This window comes from Galleria mellonella, unplaced genomic scaffold, assembly GCF_026898425.1.
Source record: "Galleria mellonella isolate WM207_F2 unplaced genomic scaffold, CSIRO_AGI_GalMel_v1 utg143, whole genome shotgun sequence".
Lineage (NCBI taxonomy): Eukaryota > Metazoa > Arthropoda > Insecta > Lepidoptera > Pyralidae > Galleria > Galleria mellonella.
In genome coordinates this window covers 965,059-983,999 of record NW_026441997.1, presented here as the reverse complement: position 1 = coordinate 983,999, position 18,941 = coordinate 965,059, and the positions used below count along the sequence as shown (strand labels likewise).

General features: G+C 30.3%; 3 protein-coding genes across 3 annotated transcripts; 1 reads left to right on the top strand and 2 right to left on the bottom strand.

Moving 5' to 3' along the window:
- The first annotated feature begins 659 nt into the window (after window positions 1-659).
- Window positions 660-1,554, top strand: LOC113516757 (40S ribosomal protein S18). Its single transcript, XM_026901226.3, has 3 exons — window positions 660-817; window positions 954-1,139; window positions 1,256-1,554. Exons 1-3 carry the CDS (start codon window positions 815-817, stop codon window positions 1,523-1,525), a joined length of 459 nt encoding a protein of 152 aa, XP_026757027.1. The 5' UTR covers window positions 660-814; the 3' UTR covers window positions 1,526-1,554.
- A 922-nt stretch (window positions 1,555-2,476) lies between these two features.
- LOC113516668 (protein catecholamines up) lies at window positions 2,477-4,377 on the bottom strand. The gene has a single exon (XM_026901123.3). The coding sequence runs from the start codon at window positions 4,256-4,258 to the stop codon at window positions 3,212-3,214; it is 1,047 nt and encodes a 348-aa protein (XP_026756924.2). The 5' UTR covers window positions 4,259-4,377; the 3' UTR covers window positions 2,477-3,211.
- Window positions 4,378-10,724: 6,347 nt separating this feature from the next.
- LOC113517027 (carcinine transporter) lies at window positions 10,725-18,342 on the bottom strand. The gene is made up of 8 exons (XM_026901544.3): window positions 18,200-18,342; window positions 17,833-18,069; window positions 17,524-17,691; window positions 16,154-16,412; window positions 15,407-16,033; window positions 13,676-13,857; window positions 12,950-13,128; window positions 10,725-11,873 (listed from the first exon to the last, which is right to left on the bottom strand). The coding sequence occupies exons 1-8, from the start codon at window positions 18,251-18,253 to the stop codon at window positions 11,684-11,686; spliced, it is 1,896 nt and encodes a 631-aa protein (XP_026757345.2). The 5' UTR covers window positions 18,254-18,342; the 3' UTR covers window positions 10,725-11,683.
- Between the last annotated feature and the right edge of the window lie 599 nt (window positions 18,343-18,941).

Sequence of the window (18,941 nt, the reverse complement as noted above, 5' to 3'; positions counted from 1 at the left end):
GACAAATGTTGTATTACAGGCACACTAGTGTACTCATAGATTAGGTATAATGTACTTATCTGTGCATACTTACGAATCTAAGAGTATATCCTTAGATTAAGTATATAAATAGAGACACAATATGGAGACACTCCGTACAAATGCTTTAAAAAAGCAGGTCACTTTTTTTCTTTTCATATGGCATGGAATAAAGTGCATTCGCCAAAAACAAAGTTTGGAAAAGAGCACTTTAGTAAAGGAAATTTTTGGCGAATTTTTATATGTTTATTTTTACAACTTAATATTATTGATAAGAATACAAGGGAAAATCAAATTATATGCTTCTAAATTATCAAGAAACAATAATACTGGAACTGATGTAGGTAAGGGAATACGGAGGGAATTGAAAAGAACAGAATGGTCATAGAGAGGACAATTTAGGAGAATGTGAGGAAATAGAATTAGAAAAATAAGATAAAATCATAAGGATACCATAGACGTAGTATCTAAGAACAAGGAATTACATAGAAGGAATGATAAAATAAAAACTGTAAATCATATAATTGCCTTTTTTCTTCTTATGCAAATATTTCTTTCAGATAAATATTTATTTCGTATATCTCAATACTCTAAAATGCTGTTTTCCAAACATTGTTTTTGGCGGATGCACTTTGTGCCGTGCCATAAGAAAGAAGAAAAAAAATCACTATCTTAGCCAGAGATATTATTGACTTGTGCTGTCGCTGTCAGTTCATTCTGTCAAATTCGGACCAAAAGAGTCTTTTTGTTCTTGTATTGTAGTTTGATAGAACGTTGTCCTGGTATATTCGCCAAAATGGTATCTATAAATCTCAAAATTTCTTTATAATCTAAAAACATGAAGCCAGTTTAAATGATTTAAAATTGTTTATAGTATTTTATTGTTTGAGTGTTGTCTTTATTTACCATTAAGCAAGAATATTTTCTCATTTCAGTCGTTGGTAATTCCGGATAAGTTTCAACATATTCTTCGTATTATGAATACGAATATTGATGGCAAACGTAAAGTTATGTTTGCAATGACTGCTATTAAAGGCGTCGGACGGAGATATTCCAATATTGTCTTGAAGAAGGCTGATATAGATCTTGATAAACGTGCTGGTGAATGCACCGAAGAAGAGGTATAGTGCCTACTTAAAAATTTTATCATACTGCATAATTATTTCGTGTTGTTAAAATAATTTACTCTTTAGCCAAGTCTTAACATAATTGTATATATCAAAATGTTTCTTTTCAGGTAGAAAAAATAATTACGATTATGTCTAATCCAAGACAATATAAAATCCCTGACTGGTTTCTTAATAGGCAGAAAGATATCGTTGATGGTAAATACAGTCAACTGACTTCTTCAAATTTGGATTCAAAGCTTCGTGAGGATTTGGAAAGACTCAAGAAAATTCGTGCCCACAGAGGGATGCGTCACTACTGGGGTCTTCGTGTGCGTGGTCAGCACACTAAGACTACTGGCAGAAGAGGAAGAACTGTTGGTGTGTCTAAGAAGAAGTAATTTAAAAAATAAAAATCTTTCCTAATTTATTTGTTGTTTTCTGTACTTACCCATAATATTTGATGTCTATTTTTGTATGAAATATATAATCTTGAGAATTACAGTTAATGTCTTGTTATACTTGACTAGCCAAAGGACAATATATAATATTTGAGATTAAATTCCAAAGTGGTTCTGGCTCTTTAAAAGGCAAACAAGTATGTATTTTTATATTATTAATAACGAAACTGCTCAGGTCTTATGGTGAGAATGTTTCCCACTTAAATATATACTATAACTGTTTTATAATAAAATTGTAACTAGTGAATGTATTGATGAGAATATAATTTATATATTTTAATAAGGGTAATAGAAGCCAGAACAATTTTTTGAATTTTTATCTGTTTGTCTGTTTTAACATTATGCAAAACTACTGCAACAAATTGCAGTATTCAGTTCTGTTTTTAAAGATTAAAATTTGGTGTATGATTTATTTAAATATGTCATTAAAATATTACCTACTTCTAAATTTACAGATATGAAGTTGTGGGCAAAAATATATATATATATATATATATATATATATATATATATATATATATATATATATATATATATATATATAATACTACATTTGGTCCAATAAAGGTAATCTATTTGAAAAACTAATATAATTTATTTGGATATTTACCAAATAGTTTTAGTAAGGTTTTAAAATAAAAAATATAATAATAATAGCAGATAAGTTTATTCATGTGATTTGTATGTTTTATATTAATTAGTAATTTTATATTTTATTTTGATTAACAGTTTCTAACCTGCTGATGGGATTGTAGTGTCAATCTCAATAGCATTTGTTCAGATCAAAAATACATGGAAATTGGTGGTATTTCTCATGTAGTAGCCATTTTTGCTGTGAAGCAGCAATTTGTGTGTTGTCTGAGACAAAAGTGTTAGAAAGAAAGAAATAAATTTATTTTTCTAAAGAATTATATTTAACAATAAAATTCTGTACACATATATTTTTGCTTAATATTATGTTTATTGATATTAGATTTATTATATTCAAAAAATAAAAAGTAATAAATCTACAAAAATGATAGTAACATGCTTTAACCTATATATATATATTTATTTATTTATACATTTTTATTTAGCTTTAACAATATATTTTTTTAGTTTCTTGGTTAATAGAGTAATAGTTAAAAAAAGTAAATATAGATAAGTACAAAATAATTTGTTAGATACTGCTTTTAGATCTGTAGACAAGTTTACTTATATCTCCGAGCAAAGTATATATAGTATTAGAAAAGTAGACAGGGCAGGATGCTATATAAAGTCCTTCATGTATCTATTTATTTTACAGTTTTTTTTCTGGTTTGTATCAAGATTTTTCATAAATAATCAAATGTAAAACTTTTTCATATGAATAATTATAACGAATATGAAGTATTGTATATTGTTCATTTTAATTAATGTGACATTTTAATGGTTTACATTATGATGATCTATGCAAATATTGTCTGAAAAGTTTTAAGCCTATATAGGCTTAAAACTTTTCGGTAATATTGATGAACATGTAAACAAATATTTTATTATTTACACTAATAAGTAGATAAATAATAAAATATAGTGATATATATTCACTAAACATTATTTACAATAAATTTATAAACAATTAAAAGTTGCTATTTTGTAATTAAGTTTTTATTCATATTGAGCTATAATCACCATCATGTAAACACCAGCTAAAAGAGCTAAAATTTCTTTAATAGATTGTGACAACTTGTTTGAACTTTCTAATAGCTCTGGAATGACTGACACAGTAGCAATATAAATAAAGCCTCCAGCAGTGAAAGGTAGAATAAGGGATGACACAAGGCCTTCACTTGAACCCTGAAGGTAAATGGATAAAAATGTTCCTGATACTGCACCAAATGCTGTTAATAGTTGCAAAAACATAGCTTTCTTTCTTGAACAACCTGATTGCACAAGTATAGCAAAGTCACCAATTTCATGAGGTATTTCATGCAACAATATTGTTACAGTAGTTATATATCCTATACTGTTTCCTGCAATAAATGATGCTCCAATAGCTAATCCATCTGTAAAGTTGTGTGTGAAGTCTGCAGCAAGATTTAGGTATCCGGCAATTTTAATTTCATCCTTTTTATCTTTACTTTTCTTTTTAGATTTATCATCATTTTTCTTTTTTTCAGTTCCATGTGAATGTCCATGATCTTCACTAAATAATCGCACAGCTTTCTCTACCACTAAGAATGTGATAATTCCACCAAGTACACCCAACCCCACTGATATATCATGAGGTTCATGTGTTTCAGATTCATTTGAGTGTGAATGTGAATGACTGTGGCCTGATTCAGTTGCGCTAGGAACAAGAGCATGTGGTATTAAATGTAGAAATGCATCTCCGAGAAGACCACCGGAAGCAAATGATAACAAAATTTTAAGTAAGGGTTGCTTTTCAATAGTTCCATCAATGGGAATAAAAAAAAGGATAAAAAAAGGCACCACACTTATAAAGAGTGTCGAAGACAGAGCTTTCACATAAATATCGTAATTTGTCACCGATTTTTCTTCCTTTGTTATTTTGTATTGTTCGTTGGCATCTTTAGAATATTTAAATGCTGGCGGTTCGTCCACATGTGAATGTGAATGCGAATGTCCCAACGTAAACATTACAAAACAAGCAATTAGTATACATATTAAACTATTCCTATTCGTGTGAAACATTTTAAAATTAAATAAATATAAGCGATATAATTTAAAGAACTATGTTGGTGAGAGTTGCGACTCAGTCCGTATAAAGTTTTTTTTTTACCTAGTAGTGTTGTGGTGTTGCCTATTAATCGTGGTGTACAAATGATTGATACCTAACAAATCGATAAAGGTTATTGTAATGAACTTAGATTGTATAATAAATAAAAGCTCGGATTATTTAAATAGACTAGATATAGTTCCTTTAATCTGTAAACTAGATTGTACAAAATTTTTTAATCTATAGACTGCATATCGCGATCAGTAAATTTTCATATTTGTTGAACCTTGTTCCTTGAACAGTAAGGGAACTCTTCAACGGTTGGTAGCAAGAATTAGCAGAATTGTCAGTAGATTTCACTCAGTGATGGGATTCGAGTTATTTTTTTCATTTGAGTCACTTGTTACTGATAACTTTCTCACTCGAATGCCACTCGAGGGAAGATAAAACTAGAGTGATTTTTAATTGTCTCGAGTCACTTGGAATATAATACTCGAGTGACCAAAACTTTAAAACGAATAAAACAATATTAATTTTACATAGAAAATGTGTATTCATTTTCCCAAAAAAAAAAAAAAAAAAAAATTCTAAACAAATTGTAAAATATAGAATTTTCCTTCAAACTAAACCTGTCATACATAATTAAGAAACCTCTTGTATCAATTATCAGTCAAACTGAAAAGATTATAATCTACTACTAATAAGTTCTAATCCAATTTAATTTATTCTAACAAGGAACTTTCATGAGATCCAAATATGAACAGTTTTATTATGTTCTTACACAATTTATGTAACAATATTCATGCTTTTAATTAACTAAATTAACTTAACAAAAGAACAGAAATCTGTTTTAGCAGCCGTATATTCAACTAAATGTAGAATATCTACAATTACAGTGCGTGCGGCATGATAAGAATCAGGAAGAATTTTCTCTCTTAAAAGTTTTCTGCTACAGCGGTAAACTTGTCACAATTTGAATTTCTCACTCGGTTCGGTATAAACCACTCGAGTGGAACGAGTCAACTCGAGTCACTGGTAATTCGAATCGACTCGAGTCACTCGAAACTCGAGTCGTCAAAAATTTAATTCGAGATCAAGTAATATAAAAACTACTCGAGTCACTCGAGTGAAAAACAACTCGAATCTCATCGCTAATTTTACTTATACAGTTTATAAGGTCCAAACAAATAACACAATATATATAAACGTACTTGATGTTTAAATAAAATAATATTAAAATCATTTACTAATTATCTATTTTTGTAATAAACGACAGTCAACAATTGCTAGGCGACAGTCGCAATAGGTGTCACACCCCATTTTAATTTTAGACAAACCAAAAGGTATTAATATTTTCGGTCTACTGACTTTCAATTCCTAATTTATATCTAAGAACAAGGAAGGAATTACATAGAAGGAATGATAAAAAACAAAACAAAACTGTAAATTATCAAGTTGCCTTCTTTCTTCATCTTATGAAAATGTAATTAGTAAAAAAAGGACATAAGATCTACATCAGTTGCTGTTTTTAATAATTTATAGCAGGCTAGGGTATAGAAAATGTTTGATATATATGTCAATTATTTGTCAATGAGAAATTTTACATTAATAGATTATATACTGGACATGGTTTATGAAAAAAGTATGAAAGCAGAACTTTCATAAAAAAAGGGCGGGAAAGGTAAAATTTGGCGGTCTAGTTTTTCTGCTTTATTATTACTATTTTATTATAATATCGATCAGATAAGTTACAAATAGCATTTATGTTAGTTTATTTTTATATATATTAGTTTTGTTTAAAAGTAGCTGTAAACTAGGTAAGTTTTTGTATATATTTCTTTTTAATATATGGACCCCCCGGATGATCCCGGGGCACAGTCCCCGAGGTCGCTCTTCATATAATTATTAGCAATAATGAGGACTCTATGGACACAGATTACTCTGTTAATATTTCTGATAATTCTGGAACAAAACGAAAATATAAATCGGTAGCCGGCAATATTTGTAAGCATTGCAATAAAAAACGGAGGAGGAATTGAGGAAGTGAAAACAATAAGAATAAATTTTCATGTGAGTATACTCAATTCAGCGAGGAAAATCAGCAACAATTTCATAACCGTAAAATCATACACCGTTCACATACAAATACTTTTATCATCTCTTGATGATAATTCTTCACTTCACCCAATAGCACTTGGACGTTTTCTTCAGTAAAACATTTTCAAAAATGTAATTGATGGTAGTTTGAAAAAGATAGGGCGGTAAAGATTATCATTAGCTTTCTCTGAATATACAGATGTTAATTCTTTTGTAAATAGTGTGGACTTAAAATCTCATAATTATAAAGCCTTTATACTAGCATTCAATTTAACAAGGATGGGAATAATAAGGGGCATCCGAACTGCCTGGTCTGATGAGGAAATTATGGGAAATGTTTGAGTTCCATTGGGTACTGGCAAAATTTTTAAAGTTAGGCGTTTGAAGAGAAAGTCTCTTATTAACGCTAAATCTGAATTTATAATGACTGAATCCGTTGTTATAACTTTTGATGGTCAAGTTTTCATATGTTATAATTCATTGACTATTGATTTGTACATATATCCTACCATTCAATGTTATAATTGCTGTAAGTATGGGCATATTAAAAATCAATGTAGATCAGATCCATATTGTTATAAGTGTGGTCAGGGCCACTCTGGAGAATCCTGTTCTGTCCATAAAGAAGATTTTTACTGCTGTTTATGCCAAGGTGCTCACCAGGCAAACAGCAAAAAATGTCCAGAATTTTCAAGGCATCTTTCCTCTGGTCTTCTATAAACTCTGTGTCTTTCATCGTGCTTGTAGATCTTAAATTTTGATTTGTCAGAGAACATAACTTTTCAATTGTCCAATTTAAATGGTTCTGGGTATAACTTAGTCTTAAAATACGATCATCACGCTCGAGTTTAAGGCCATTTGCAGGTCTAAGTGGTTTCAAGTTAGCTTCAGCAAGTCGTCGCTTTAATGTCCATGCGCTTGGGTTACTTCCCCCGAGGCGTCAAAACTGATTTGTAAGTTCAGTTCCTGTGACAAAGCATGGTGTTCACCAAGTATCGATTTTTTCGTCCTTTGCTCTGTCTGTTGCTGGTCTACGTAGGTTAGAGCCAGTTTTCTCGGCTGTATTGCGCTGACTCCGGCCGGTTTCCAGCATTGTGACGATTCTGGTGCATTCTTCAGTTGTAGTTCGACATGATTACAGGTTGATTAATAAATATTGAACACTATCAATATGGTTTATACATCCACTTAAATGACGGATTAGAAACAAAAGTAAAATCAAATACAGTAATTTCGTAGTTTCATCTTCGAAAGTCTCATTTTTTCAAATTTGATTTCATTCATTGATTCCTTTCAAATTTAATTCATTGCTCTCGAGTGTAGTACTGAATAAATAACAAGTATTAAACTACTAGTATCTGATAGATATTTATTACTTTAATACTTGTTATTTAGTTTATTTATTGTAGTTTGTGTATTTTTCTAGCTATTTTATTGGTAATCCTTTCATTTTTCCATCTTTATGAATGATCCCCCGATAGTCAGGTAGTAGGTTTATTGGAAACCGATGGTTTTAATTTATTAAACGTAGTCGCCTACAAAAATATTGTAAAAATTGTAACAAACGGAGAAGAAAGTCTTCATCTGACACAGTTGCAATCGTTCAAACACTATACTTAAAACCCAACAATCTCATCCAGAAATTTTATCCTCTCCTATAGATTTTGATACTCCACAACCGTTCTCATCTACATACAATAGTACTATTCAGAGTTCGTGTGTAGGAAATTGTATGCCTACTGGCTATGGTCCATATATAAAACACATAGTAAGACAGGAAAAATCTTCTGATGATGGCACTACTCTTCACCTGGTTACATTTGGTGAATTAAAAAAAAACAGTTTTTCAAAAATATTATTAATTGGAGTGTAAAACATATTGGAATAAATAAAATTACTTTATTCTTCTCAATTTGCCATGATGCCAATTCATTTATTAACCTCTAGTCTAAATGATCACAACTTACCGGCTTCTATATAATCTTTTAACATCACACCATTGAACCTTGTAAGAGGTGTTTCAAGTGAATGGAGCCGAGAAGAGATAATACAGGTATTTATTATTTAAATTACAAAGTAATAATTGATGGCTCCCTTACATGTAAATCCTCTCAGATAGTATTCTTTTGATGGCTAAGTTTTACATAAAAGAATTTTCATGTGCTATAATGCATTACCAGTGAAGTTATACATATAAGCAACTATACGTTTACTATTAAATTGAGTTTACATTTAATACAAAGAAAATATTACGTATATATTTCTTATTTATCTGTTTATGAAAATAAATAAGAAATAAAACTCATTTCAAATTTATAATTTAGTGAGTATTAATCCAAGAAATCTTTTTTAAAATACTTTAGATTTTATAAAATATTTCAGATTTTGGCAAAATGATTGTAAAGTCATTTTGCTAAAATCTGAGACACTTACATTACATAGATGTAATATACCTATAGGTACGTATTTAAAGTACCTATTCTATTCCGTTGTGCTTTTATTTATCACTGTTAAAATATAAATAAATAAATTAAATTGCTTGTTATATATAATATTAGATATGTGATTCAGTTTCGGTTAGTGTTTATTATAGATACAATAATCAATTTATTTAAGTGAACTGCGTTACTGCAGATTTACAACGAAATATTTAAATAAGTTTATTTGTACTATTTTCCTTAAGGCAGAGTTTGAAAAAATTCAATTTTAATAATAAATATCAAAAATCAGATTTTTTTTGTATATATCCGATATATATCAGACATATATCCCGGCTAAGAAAAAGAAGCGAAGTTCATTCTGTAAGGGGATTACACGTTCAAAAATGTGAAAGGAATTTGTAAAAAAAAATAAGTATCAAATTATTACTTCATTTATTACTTAAAAAAGCTTTTAACAAGTAACAAAAGAATTATTTAGTGTTTATTTGAGAAATATTTTATTAATGAACAATTAAAAAAAAACAAGAACAATGGGTATTTGTTTTTTTTTAATTAAACGACGCGGTGCAGTGCGGCCCACTATAACGTGCGATCGTATAAATCAAACAAAATATTTCTACTTTTAAGTATTCCTATTTTTCCGTGAATTTAGATTTAACATGAACTTTTTTTTCTTGAAAAATTGTTCATATTCTCCGGATAAATATAATTAGCTTGAGCCTTTGGAATATTTACGTACTTTAAGTTATTTCTTATTATCATTAGTGAATTTTTTGTCACGATTGGTCGTCCTAGACCCGGCCCTCCTGGGCCTTAGGGCAGGGTTCGCTGATATATATATCAGTGGAAATATATCATGATATATATCACTATATATATAAATTTATTTTTATCTTGATAAATATCAATTGATTTTTTCCTGTCTTCTGAACTAATAATTTTGGAAATTAATGTTTAGCCTAAATGGTCGCGTACAACGCGGTTTCATGAAGATGTCTATTCTCCAACACGTATGGAATGAGCTCCCTGCCGATTTAATTGAAAAACTACAATTCAGAATAATTTAGAAAGAGGTTTCAGGGTCGGCAACGCGCGCGTAATACCTCTGGTAAACAGTTCATAACCCCATAAAAATAAAAATATATATATCATTATCATGAATATATCACATCTTGATAAATATAATTGTTTTTTTTAATTGTTAATGTTTACCCTGGCATTCAAAAAATTTCTCAAATAAAATACTAATTATAATAACAGTAATTTTGTGTTATTATATTATTAAAAACACTAAGTAATTCTTGTTTTTTTTTTTTTTAAATAATAATGTAATATTTTAATACTTATTTTATTTTACAAATTCCTTTTATATTTATAAGCATGTAATCCCCTTACAGAAATAAATTCGCTTCTTTTTTTTAGCCGGGATATATATCTGATATACATATATAAAAAAATAGGATCTTTTATATTTATTATAAAAATTGGATTGTTTCGAACTCTGCTGATAACTCATGTCAACTAACACTTATTCACTTTCAAAGGTGTTTTTAAAACTAAGGTGTTGAAATATTAAAACTCAATAATTATACTTAAAGCGCTTACTTATTAAATCTTATTTTGTATAAGAATAAATCTGTAATTAATTAAATAAAACCATTTTAAATGTTTTATTTAAATGTGCAACTATCCCTGATATCTCGGAATTACAAACTAGCAGATATTATAGTTAACTAAATTTCTGAATTGATTCTGATAAAAGTTGGCAAAAAAATTGACAAAATTCATCATGGACGGGAGCACCTAGATACCAGCTGATATCTGCAACGACGAGCGCCCATTATATCGACAAAGAGATTTTGTCACTCTGCTGTTCAGCAGATATTATAGTTAACTAAAATTCATTATGTACTCAATATGACGGGTGCTGAGAAAGAGTGGCTGCTACTTACTACATGACCTGGTGCCTAGGGCGGCCAAGACTGTTAATCCGCCACTGGGCTGTAGCTATATTTAATACACAAATATATGTGGTATATTCTTGTCGTGTGGTCTTGGCATAGAATAAGCCACCTCTTCCTTTCCTGCAGGTATTGTAAGAGGCGATTAAGGGAGGGCTAGGGATGGGCAGCAGCGTCCCTCTTAAAACATCTCTAAAGTCTAACTGCGCTTGCCAATCCGATTGCCAAACGTGGCAACTACTGCCAAAGCATCCAAGGTGGAGGCTTATGTCCAGCAGTGGACAGTTAAAGGATAATATGATGATATTTAGTAAATTATATTTATAATGTTAGAATTAAGTTTAAATATTCAACTAGCCACAATATGATTTTGCCATAAAGCATATATGTATTTATTAGGTACTAGCGGCCCGTCCCGGCGTCGCACGAGTGTACATTTTTAACATTTCCTTTTACTGCTCTGCTTTTATTAATCGTAGCGTGATGAAAAGTATACTATAACCTGCCCAGGAGTATGAAGAATAATTGTACGAAGTTTCGTTAAAATCCGTCGAGTAGTTTTTGTTTCTATAACAAACATACACACAGACAGACAAAAATTTTACTGATTGCATTTTTGCCATCAGTATCGATCACTAATCACCCCTGATAGTTATTTTGGAAATATATTTCATGTACAGAATTGACCTCTCTACACATTTATTATAAGTATAGATTTCACTTTAATAACTTTTCGTCATCTCTTAACTATAATTTTTAAAGGTTTTGTTATAATATTTTGATAAATAAAGTACTCATATACTTTTCGAATTATACCTGCAAAGTTTCATTAAGTACTAATTAGGTTTGGTGTTCAATAACTAGTACCTATCAAGTTCAGTACTAGATTAACTTGATAATTTTAAAACCAGTATGTCATTTTTATGTTCCCATCAAGATCTCGTTGAGTCTCTAGAGTGCTGACTTGCCGTACCAGTTTGCGCATGGAATGACGTCTTATAGTTGATATATTAGATGCTTCATCTTCGACAAGCGGTGCTTGCATTAATTCTAAGTCTATATTTTCATATGATTCAATATTCGACATTTGTCTGAAACAAAATTAATTTTATTTATACCCTTACTAGAGAGAGGCTGTGAAAAAGTCGTTATTTGTGTTCTACTCGTGCTTGTAGCGTTAAGCATGATCAAGCAGTCATGCTTATAGGTTGTGTTTTGCTCTGAAGGGTGGAATTCTTAAATTATATAAATAGAGTGCCTTCATATAAATGTTTCGCCAAAAAACAAACTATCTATGAATAATCAATAAATCAATAATAAAAAAATCTATGAATGTGTAAATGAGGACATCACAATGTACAGTTTATTACTAATAAGGGAAAAATTATATTGTAAGGATAAATTGAAAAATAAAAACCATCGTGTCCGTCCGTCACTAGTGGCCCATCAGCGTACATCAATTTTAATAGTCGAAAGTAGAAATATAACCCCGCTTACACTATTGCTGGCGGGGCACCAGTGAAAGATGAGGGTGAAGATGAAAACAAGTCAGTTAGCCCAACATTATAAATTTAGAAATAAATCATGATCGTTTCTAAGGGGAACTACGTGGGGATCGACCTGATAGAGTACTAGTATATTGGTGATATTGAGATATCAGCTCATTAGAAAAAAAAAATCAAACAGTAAGGGAGGGAGCAAGTAATTGTTAGTAATGGTGATGCTAGTCTCTATAAATCTCTATATTCCACGGTGTACTCTGTTTTTTGATAGAAATATACTGTATCAGATCTTCACGTGGTCTCCTGTGGAAACCATGGGTAATGAATTTGCCACGATGGGTGAACTGACCTGACTTTATCCACATAGTTTTATTGAATACTACCCGTATTTGCATATCTATATTAGGTATCGAAATAAAATTGTTGGGGGAAGGGATTGTTAGTAATGCGGACTACCAGTCTCATTGCTAGCAATATAATCTGACAGGTCGACCACCCCGCAATCTCCCTTGAAAATCATCGAGTTGAATCCCATGTATTCGTCACAATGAGTTAACAGAATTGTTTTTTTAGAGCAGTTGTAAGTAGTTATTATCTATAACTTTAAAGGTTCGATATCTTTAAAGGTTTTTATTTTATTTATAAAATGATTTTAAAAATAATACCTGTTCTTGCCACACACTAAACAATCTTTGTAAGTCCAATTTTTGCCGAATTCTTCGCCTTCTTCGGCACTTTGTGGTAAAGGACAGTGGAGAGTTTCCGGTAGCCGGAGAGCAGTTAATCCACCTATTACGGATACGATCCCCATCACTACTAGAGGCAACACCAAATTACTTGCGCCCTAAAATTTATACATTTCTAAGTTGTGTTTGCATTTATTTTATAAAAATAAAAAATGTTTACCTTCAAGTGAAACTATAGGTATTTTTACTGTACTGCAGTTTTGTAAATTCGGTTTTTAGCATAATGTGAGATATACACTGTTATATTAATATGATAAATCATACATAAAACTACAATTATTAAAATAAGTAGGTAAGTCAAATATCATGACAATTTTCATTCTATAATTTTTAATCCTAGAATGCCATTTTCTTCATTTTATCAATTTTTTTCACTTTTTTACAGTTTTAATTAGTTTTTTTTTCCATTGTAATTATTATATATGTAATTATTTTTAGACTTTTACTTTTTTTTCTATAAAATATATATGACTAAAATTAGGATTACGAAATACTGACAAAAATTCTAAACATTTCGAAAGAGCATCGAAAATCTATATAATATATGTACATTATGTACTGACAGTGTTAACTGATATTCTATGTAAAAATGTAAAAAATTAAAGGTAGAGAAAAAATAAAATATGTAGTGATTTTCATTCTTACCAAATAATTTATAAATGGTATTATTATCAAGCCTAGGCCACCTATATATGCAGATGTTCCAATTCCAATGCCTCTCAACTCCGTTGGGTATAACTCTCCAGCGTAAGGATAAATTATTAGAAAAGAGGCTGATATAAAACATTTAGATATCAAATACAAAATGAGGGTTTCCATCAGAGCATCTGGAAAGTTTATGTTTTTGTTGTAAATTTGACTTATTAGCTTATAAGAACCCCTTCATTATCATCAGCATCATATCAGCCTTGCTGAACATAAGCCTCCCCTTTGAGTGTTTTGCTAGTAGTTGTCACGCTTAGCAGGTTAGCCTAACTGCAGTTTGGCAACCGCAGTTAGGCTATGGAGATGTTTTAAGAGGAACGCTGCTTCCCATCCCTCACCCTCCTTTAGTCGCCTCTTACGATACCCACGGGTAAAGAAAGGGTGGCCTGTTTTATGCCGGGATCACCCGTCAAACCCCTTAATCCTTAAAAATCCCCCCCCCCCCCTACTTATTCATAAAAACGTCAAATTTCTCATGAACCTATTTTAGTTATTAAACTGTTTCGTCTGTTTCAATTATAAAGTTTCAATTAGCAATTTAAGCAAGAATATTTAAGCACTTAGCGCCTTCTTTCATCATGTGTACTGCCAAGGAGTAGGATTTTAACCCTGCTTATGTTTTTCCATCTAAAAAATAATTTGCATCAATTGGGTGCAAATGTAAATAGGCTATTCAAGGTCCTGCGAGCTCCGTCTTAGATCATAATTGTTTTCCATCAGGTGAGATCGTGATTAATCGCGGAATCTATCAATAGTAAATAAAAAATATAGATAGAATGTCTTTATACAAATGTTTCGGCAAAAATAGATCAAATTTTTTATCTTTGTGTGCATGAGTTATTTTTTAGAATTTAATTTGTATAGAATTTTTTGTTTATTTTCATACAACTAAGATATCGTCGACCAGGCGAAATCACTTTCATAATAATAAAGTTAGTTTATAAATTAAAAGTTGTATCTGGCAATGCTGCCAAAAAAATGTCGAAAATTAGAGTACTGCGCCAGCAATTTTTTTTAATTATATATATATATATATATATATATATATATATATATATATATATCTACATATTACTTATAAATGTTAACTGTTCTTTGTTGAATATGACTTCCACCTACTGGGTTTTGCCAGTAGTTGCCACATTTGGCAGGCGTGTAAGCAACCACAGTTAGGCTTTGGTGATATTTAAATAATCCTCTTTTAGCAGCAGTATTAGCATTTAGCATTGTATGCATAAATGCATGCAGCTAATGCCACGACCATTAAATTCCCTTAGTTGACTCTTACGACACACACGGGATAAGATGGGGTGGCCCATTCGGTGAAGACTATACTTTGGTATACCCGTAAATCAAACTAAAGTTTTTGTCTATACTCAAGTATAAATCAAAGTAATCAGTCAAGATTATTATTGTTTATCCTGTTTTTTTTTTTTTAATATTCGCAATAAGATTTAATCATTTTTATTTTTTAATTTAATCTTACAAAATATCCCCCATATACTGAGAATAAATTAACTTTATGATAACACAGGTAACTAAAGTATTAACGTACACGTAGATAAAAAAGTCGACCTGTTTTTGCCGAAGCATCTGTATAGAGATATACTATATATATGTGTGGCAAATTGTTTGCAATTAGCGTGTTGCGAAAAATGTATGTACACATACCTTGAGGTAATAATACTGTGACAATGCAAAATATTCCACTTAAAATCATGGATAAGCAGAGAGGCCAGCGTCGTCCTACTCGATCCATAAGTACCCAACATACAATGTAGCTTGGTATTTCTACGGCGGATGATAAAAAAAAACTCATGTATTGGTTATTACCCATGGCAGGACCATAGTAGCTCAGTCCTACATACACCATTTCCGAGGCGCACCAATTAAGGGTAATCAAACAAGTTTTAAGTCTCATATTCGGAGTTCTACACAATGCGAACACGCTGATATTCTTAGTTTCTTTAAATCCTTTTTCTTTCTGTTCCAGAACTAATTTTTGCAATTTGGTTGTAAATTCTTCAGGTAATACTTTTTCATTTACTTTGGCTATATTGTTTAGAACACTGTTCGCCTCTTCTAGTCGTTCTTTCATCAGTAACCATCGAGGGGACTCTGGCAATACGAACCAGTATAGGTAATAAAATAAAAATGGTACGGATGTTGCTAGCGCCAGAGATCTCCAGTCTCTTAGTAAATATGATATACCTGATAATAATATTAACCCAAGTGTATAAAACACACATGTCATAACGGTAACGAATGACCTGTAATTAGGCCCGGCAAGTTCGAGAGCTGGAAATAAAATTATTTCGAATAATTAATAGTTTTATAAAGCATTTTTTTTTAATAAAATGAAACATTTAAGCAACTTATTACAATAACTAAAACAGATAAGAAAAATTAATAACTTACAAATTATGAATGGTATTTGGTAAATAGCAGGAATGGTTAAGCCAACAATTATTCTTGCTAATACCCAAATCCAGTATTTATTTGCAAATGCTGTCAATATACTTCCGATTTCTAATGTGGTAAGACAGACAAAGAAAGACTTTTTACGGCCTATCCTATCATTTAAAAGGCCAAAAGCATAAACGCCTATAGGTCCTCCAACGTTTAAAGCAACTAATCCAAGAGTAGGATAAACATCGTACTCACAAACCAAATTAAACTGAAAAAGAGAATTTTATGTTTTATTTAGGTATACGTGTAGATTGGTATTAATGATTGATAAGCTTATTATCATAGATTAAGAATACTTCCGGCTTATTATTGATTCGCAAAAAGAAGCAACTTCAGTCGTGAACCCATATAGTAGAGTAGGGCCTACGAAAGTAGAACTTTATAAAACTACGTCTATGCCCTACAACGGCATGTTTTGTAGATATGTATACTGTAAATACATATTTAAGTTTAGAACGTGGGATCATGTATATACATATAATTTTGCTTTGCAAGAAGCAGTTTTTTTTACATGAAAATTGAAATTATGTCTATCCCTCATAGACATAATTTTAATTTTCATGTAAAAAAAACTGCTTCTGTAAATTATATCGATTGCAAAAAGAGTTTCAAAAATCGATTCATATTTGGTAACGAGATTGTGGAACATAATCACAAAATAATCAGACGAATTGAGAATATTCTTTTTGTAGAAATCACTTAAAAATTAGTATGCCATGCAAGTATTTCCAGCTTAACATTATATATATAGACATGACTTCTTTCATAAGCAACAAGTTTATGTATGTGGTTTCAATATAATCTAACTATTCTACTCGTATATTATCTCGTATATCTCTTTATTAATACATTCATAGTAGAGTTATTCGGATCTGAAGAACGTTCTTATTTATTTATTATTATTTTTAAAATAAATTAAAAAAATCGTTCTTATTATTTAGTTCTTCATTAGTTCTTCAGAAATTATATAGCTGTGTGCTGTTTTACTTTTATTTTATATATAAATGAAAAAACTATTTTCTGTTATTTATAAATTGCTAATTTATACCGCACAACGCGTTATGCACTTTTAAATTTAATAATTTACTACATTATTAATGTCAATGTACTATATATATGACTGTAGCTTTTTTGTAATAAACATTACAAAGAAATAATTAATCAAATTCTAGGGAGCATTGCGTATTCTTACTCGACGCGTACTGTTAACCCGAATTACACTCTATGTATAAGAAAACAATCATATTTTTTTTATTGAGTTCTGTAGAGGATACTGGAGTTAAAATGATTTAAACATAAAATGTTATAAAAAAACTCACATCAATTACAACAGATGATGTCACTTCAGAAGTATCGTATTCATATCCATCTAAACAAGGCTCACGGGGCCAGTTGGTGTTTGCTTGAAGTGGTTGATCCGTGTTAATAAATGTAGACCAATTGACTGAATAACGAACACATTTTTCATAACTGTTATTATTATCAACCTTAAAATTTATTAAAGTTACATTATTAAATTTATAACGAAATATTTTTTTATATATAATTCCTTTAATTATTTTTTTAATTACTGAAGTTAATAATTAAATAGATAATAGTTGTACTTATATCTGTAAAGTATTTTTTACCTTATGTGGTATAGATAATAATTTGCGGTCTTTTATGGTCAGGTTTTGTAGGGCAGGAACCAAACACCAGTGATCAGGTACATCAGTCATAAATAGCTGATTAAATGCACAGAATCCACAAGGTAGGCACGCTGGTAAACAAACCAACCAAAGTAGCAATTTCTGGTATAACCCGAATTCACCAATTTTTGGTAGTAAATCATCCAAATCGATGGCGTCATTTTTTGTTTCATTAATCTAAAATATTCAAAAATAACATTAGTCGAATAAAGTTATCACGTTCTATTGTAAACTAGAACTAGAATAAGAAAACTTTTTATACACTGTTCACTTATATAATTTTTAACTGAATAAAAATATTTTTTACCGAATTTTTTTGTTTGGTACCATAGTCGTATGAATTATTAGAATTTTTCGTCATTAAATAGATATTATTGCCTTTAATATACCTCTATCTTATGACTTTTATTCTAAATAAAATATGTAAACGGCTGGCGTTTGTCAAGTACAGAGGTTATTAAGCTACTTTCTTGTTCCGGGAAACCGTACAATATTAATCTAATTAATCGATATATACTTTTCTGTAGTAGGTATATTAGAGGTGATTTAAATACATATACTAGACATAAGTATTCAAATATCTATATATATATATATATATATGTTTGTCTTTAGTATATTTGGTAATATTCTTTATGGTTATTTATTCTTTATTTATTTTTTTATAATCTTTAGAATGCCACTAAGCGAACAACCCATATAATAGAAAGTGGTTAATCAGCGTATATAGACATAAACAGCATCATGGTTACGCTATGGCGCCCTTATGCGTTGCTGTCCTGAGGTCCATAGTCCTTATACGTACGGACTAGGTATGGAGGCATAACATCATAGTGTTATGTTTACTATAGTATTTCACCACCATATTCTACCCTTATATAAAAGTTTTATAAATATTTACCATTTGATTTATTTATTTACTTATTACGATTCTGTTTGATTTGGATATAGTAGTATACAACAAACGGCAATTAAGAATGATAATTAATAGGTTGGGGGAAGAGCTTGTTAGTGACGTGGGCTTAGTGCCCCCAATGTTAGCAGTATAT

Coding starts and splice junctions, on each gene's coding strand:
- LOC113516668 (XM_026901123.3), bottom strand. CDS start 4,258: ATGTTTCACACGAATAGGAATAGTTTAATATGTATACTAATTGCTTGT.
- LOC113516757 (XM_026901226.3), top strand. Junction 1,140..1,255: donor GTGAATGCACCGAAGAAGAG/GTATAGTGCCTA, acceptor GTTTCTTTTCAG/GTAGAAAAAATAATTACGAT.
- LOC113517027 (XM_026901544.3), bottom strand. CDS start 18,253: ATGACGAAAAATTCTAATAATTCATACGACTATGGTACCAAACAAAAA. Junction 16,413..17,523: donor CATCATCTGTTGTAATTGAT/GTGAGTTTTTTT, acceptor TCTCTTTTTCAG/TTTAATTTGGTTTGTGAGTA. Junction 11,874..12,949: donor TTAGTGTGTGGCAAGAACAG/GTATTATTTTTA, acceptor ATTTTGTTTCAG/ACAAATGTCGAATATTGAAT.